This window comes from Malania oleifera, chromosome 6 (genome assembly GCF_029873635.1).
Source record: "Malania oleifera isolate guangnan ecotype guangnan chromosome 6, ASM2987363v1, whole genome shotgun sequence".
Lineage (NCBI taxonomy): Eukaryota > Viridiplantae > Streptophyta > Magnoliopsida > Santalales > Ximeniaceae > Malania > Malania oleifera.
This window is the reverse complement of record NC_080422.1, coordinates 22,476,259-22,481,488: the sequence shown is the minus strand read 5'-3', so window position 1 is coordinate 22,481,488 and position 5,230 is coordinate 22,476,259. Positions and strand designations below refer to the sequence as shown.

General features: G+C 38.5%; 1 protein-coding gene across 1 annotated transcript; it reads left to right on the top strand.

The window, feature by feature from the left end:
- Positions 1-517: 517 nt before the first annotated feature.
- LOC131158507 (RHOMBOID-like protein 5) lies at positions 518-3,474 on the top strand. The gene is made up of 5 exons (XM_058113377.1): positions 518-891; positions 2,445-2,605; positions 2,765-2,934; positions 3,072-3,331; positions 3,423-3,474. Exons 1-5 carry the CDS (start codon positions 641-643, stop codon positions 3,472-3,474), a joined length of 894 nt encoding a protein of 297 aa, XP_057969360.1. The 5' UTR covers positions 518-640.
- Positions 3,475-5,230: the final 1,756 nt, after the last annotated feature.

The window sequence follows — 5,230 nt, the reverse complement described above, 5'->3', positions numbered from 1 at the left end:
GAACTGAGAATGTAAGAGAGTTGAGAGAATCAAAGCGTTAATTGTGCGGCTATGCCTCTCAGCCTTTGCGGCAGACTTTGCAAATGACTCGATGAGGATAAATGAGATGAGTCGAGACTAGAGAGATGAAGAGAGATCAAAGGGTGAGATAATGAGATCATGAGAAGTGAGAACAGAAAAGCTAAAAATGCCAGATAGATTGAGAGTCGAGAGAATAAGAGATTTGGAGAAGAGATTAAGAGAAGTACCAACTAACGACGGGGTCATGTTTGAATTTACAACCAAGGAACAGTTTGATTTAACGGCTAGGAGCTGAATTGCAACGTGAGAGAGCGAAGGCGGGCGGCAAGGTGCTCTGGTACAACGGCTTTTCCCCGGACATTTTTACCCCTGACGCAGCGCAGCTTTCCTTATTGTCATAAGAGCATTTTTGTAATTTCACTGACCTTTTACGCGGGGAAAGTACCGAACTCAAAACGCCTAAACTCGCCCGAGTCCCTTCCTCCCTGCCATTAGAACACGGCGCCAGAAAACCGCAAAGCCGTACGGTACCACCCAGCGCTCAATTGCATCTGCTTCTTCTTTCCCGAACACCACCGCGGATTTCGCCGCCACCACCACCGGCACCGGCACCGGAGCAATGGCGAGGGGCGATGTAGAGTACGGAATTGGGGGATACATGGCGCCGCCCCCGCCGCTGCGCAGGCCGTGGTTCCCGTGGCTGGTGCCGAGCATCTTCGTGGGAACCATAGCTTTGTTCGTATACAGTTTGTATGTCAACAATTGCCCCGAAGTCACCGGGGCCTACCGCTGCGTTTTCTACCCGTCTTTGGGCAGGTTCTCTTTCCAGCCTCTCACGGAGAACCCCCTCCTCGGCCCTTCCACTGCTACGTACGATCTCTCTCTCTCTCTCTTGAATTTTTGAATGTTGTTAACGTGCGTTGTTTGGGGGAATAAGGGAATTAGGGTTTAGTTCTTGGGTAAAACAGGGTATTGTTTATTTTGCGGGAATTGAGATGAGGAATGTGAATTGGGTCCGGGAGATTATTAGAAATTTTGGATGACCCAGTTAATTGGATCCAGAACGAGTGCGGTGACATGACCTCATTTTCTAACACATTTGTTTGGCTCGAAAAAACCAAAGGGATTGTGTGAACAAGCAAGCGAACTATTAAACAAAATCAACAATTAAAATCGTTAACCAGTGATTATCATATGACCAATGCAAACAGTACTGTTATTTGGAGGGGCCAAAACTCATGGAGACAGTTTGTTTTGGGGGGTTTTAGGGGGGGGGGGGGGATGTTGGGTTCTCATCAGTTTGTGTTTGGGAACATGGAATTGGGGCCTAGAATTGGGTATTCTTCAGTTCTAGACAATTTCAAATTTAAGGCTCCAATTCTAAGTTCTCAAACACAGCATTAGAATCTAAACTGGCCGACTGGGAAACAAAAGATACAAATTAGGTCAGCTGAACAGAGCTCTAGCCCTGTCATCTGAATCCCCCAAGATGACTAAATTGATATCTAATGCCTCTTGCTAAATTAATGGAATTGTGCATTGTGTTTAGAAAGAACTACCTATCAGAAAAGAGTTTTGCAGTATTGATGGATATGGTTTCTGTTAGACATTCTTCGGCTGGACTTTACATGTCTGATATGCTTGTCATTGTTCTGCTAGTTATGTTCCGTTGAAAACTGAGGCATTTGAGAGCATTGAAGAGGGCCTTCGATTGGAATTGTTTGAGTTGGAGAAAACCCAACATGAAATTGTGTTATTTTTGTTCTTTTGGAGTTGAGTTTTCTTGTTTGACTCTAAGCAATTCCAAATCCAAGGCCCCTGATTCTTCGTCTCCAAATGTAGCATGACTCTTTTGATGTAATAGTTTTGATTTCTTGAAGAAGGATAATGAAGTTGCTTATGGATTCATAGTGGAAGACTTTTCCATGGAATTCTTTCTTCATACTAATTTTCTGTTTGAAACTTGTAAAACATGAAGGAAAGGAAAAGAAAATGTGAAGGAGTCACTTTTTTTTTTTTTTGGTTATGAAAAACAAAATATATTGTGAATGGGTGAACAAGAATTTTATTTTACTTGTCATTAACCTTGATTTTTCTTAATTTCAATCATATTTGAATAATTTCATTCTGTAGAACCTTATTTTAGTTGGTGCAATAATCAATAAGTGCAAATGAGAGCAGCAATATCTCAGGCAAGAGATGCAAGTTCTTTGCAACTAATATCCTGGATGCTTTAGGCGCTGCTTTTGACCTGAGAGAAATGGTGAAATTTGAGAACTCTTAAACTTGATCGCACATTGATGTTCATCCAAAAAGATCACACCTTAATCTATGTGGAAAAAATATTTTTTGGAGCATGAAACTAAGAACTTACAAGCACAAAAGATTAGTTGGTTATTTCCCTGCCATCTCAATTTTTGCAGGCTGAAAAAGCTGGGAGCCCTAAACCTGAAACTGGTACAGGATGGTGAAAAATGGCGCCTCCTGGCATGCGTGTTTCTTCATGCGGGAGTTATCCATTTACTGGCAAATATGCTGACCCTTCTCTTCATAGGAATCCGCATGGAACGGGAATTTGGCTTTCGTAAGATCTTCAATATCTTGATATGAAATTAAAGCTTTAATGCAAGCAAACTGATGTTTTGTCTTTTTGTTTTTTTTGGTTTTTCAATAGTCAAATGGCAGCTTTTACATATAACTGATCTTTAATCTTTTTTTCCCTTTCAATTACATGGACTGGCAGTGAGAATAGGAGTCCTATATGTGCTTTCGGGTGTGGGGGGAAGCATTGCATCCTGTTTTTACAATGCTGATTCAAAATCGTTATCAGTCGGTGCCTCGGGTGCACTTTTTGGACTACTAGGAGCCATGCTGTCTGAGCTCATTACAAACTGGACAATTTATGCAAAAAAGGTAATATTTCTATTTGTTTTTTATACACACAGAGAGTCACACATGCCCCCAGATATTAGTTTCCAAATGCATATGCATTATGCTGCAAATAATAAGAAATCACAAGAAGCTAAAAGGACACTTGGAATCCTATTCAGTGTGCAGCACTTGTGAGTCTAGTGCTAGTGATTTGTGTAAGCATGGCCATCGGGTTTCTTCCCCACGTGGACGGATCTTCTCACTCAGGGGGGTTTGCCTCGGGATTCCTTCTAGGATTCATTCTTCTGGTGCGCCCTCAGTTTGGGTATGTAAGCCAGAAATGTGTCCATCCTGGCTATGAAATGAACAAAACAAAGTCCAAATACAAGTGCTACCAATACTTTCTGTGGATTACAGCTTTTGTCCTCTTCATTATTGGGTAAATCTGTTTATCCCTTATCATTGTCAAACGGAAGTATTCACAGCAGTTTAACCAAAATTTTACATGTTTTTTTTTTTCAATTTTGCAGGTATGTGATTTCCTTGTTTATCCTGTTCCATACGAAGCTGCCAAATAACTGAGGTCCTGATTTCTCTTTTAGAAATGGCAGGTAAAGTGACAGTTTGAAACTTCTTTTCTGCACGCTTTATGTCATTGAGTTTCATATTAACATGCATATTGATTCATGCAATTCCAGTGAAGTTCACGATTTCAATTTCTCTGTTTAATGTGCATTTGTTAGCGATCCATACATTTACAGTTTAGTGTTGTTTTTTGTCCTCGATAGAAAAGTTTCACATTGGTAGAAAAGTTGTTTTGAATTTTTTCTTACATTGGTGAGAAGTGTTTTTTTGGACTTAAGGTTGAAATTATATAAAAAGCTCAACTCTTCATTTGTAAAACACATCTCAATGTTGTACTTTGTCAAGAAGTAGTGGATTGATCGTCGGCGCCCGATGACGTAGATAATTTTATTGTTGGAATTGGTATGATCCCAAGAAGAGGAGGACGTAGGTAATTCTATTGTTGGAATTAGTGTGATCCCAAGACCAAGGGGGGCGTGAATTGAGTTTTAAAAACTTTTGGCTAAATTAAGCATTTAGGCTAATTCACCCCATATTATAACCCATTTAATGTACACGCGTGTATGTAAAATAATTTTAACATTGAAAGTAAACATGCACGTGTGTGGTATATCTTATTTAAATCAAATGCGTGTATGAAAATAATTATGACATTAAATAAACATTCATACACATGTTGAAATTAAAGTGTAAGAATTAAATAAGAAAGAGAGAGAGTGGCGCACAAATTTGTCATCGAGATTCGGCCAAACCAGCTTACGTTCTCGCCTTGGGCATACTCCCCAAGGATTACACTATCTCTGCTCACTTAAATGGGCAGAGCAGAAACCGTTTACATTCTCTCCTTGCGAGGCGAGAAAAACCCTAACTCAATTACAAGATTGAGCACAACTTGTCTCACTTACGGGGTTGAGACTCCCCAGTTCAAATTTAAGACTAAACCCAACCGGTCTCACTTAAGGGGATGAGACTCCCTAGTTCAATTAGTGAGATGAACCCAATTGGTACATTAAAAATCATTTTTGTACATATAACATGCTTCTGAAAATATAAGCAGAGACGTACACATTAAGCTCAAATACATACACTCTAATATGATATGCAATCTGTTCAATAGAGTAAGAGTGTTTTTCAAAATAAATATTCTAATATTTGAAGAAAAATATATATGATAAAATATTTCAAAGATTTGTACTCTAATAAAATATTTTTCTAAAAAATATTTTCAATGAGAAGTAGGAGAACCTAGGGTTTTGGTTTTTCAAATGACTTTTGTAATATAAAAATTTATCCATGAAAGCATAGATGCAAAAATAAATGTCCAAATGAAATACTCTCTTAAAAAAGATTTTCAAAGAAAGAATGAAAGAGAGTTGGAGATATTAAAACATTTTTCCCTAAAGAAAAAAAAATTTTCTATAAAAATGGTTTGGGAGAACTTTGATTAACAAAATAATTTGAGAGGATTTGGGAGTTAATCAAAGTTGCTAATTAGGAATTAGGAGGGGGTATTTATAGATTTTTTGAAAATTATAATCGTTGGGGACACACTCGGTATTTTGAAAATATTTCATTAAAAGTTAATGATGTTTTAGCGCTTTTAAAAAATTATAACTCGAGAGGTTCGGTCGGCTAAATTTTAAGTTTGGTTGACTATATTGATAAGTACGGTCGACCGAGGCACTTTTGAACTACTGATATAGTCGGGGTGAATTAAGGCGATTTTGAAAACGTTCGAGGTTCGGTTGACTAT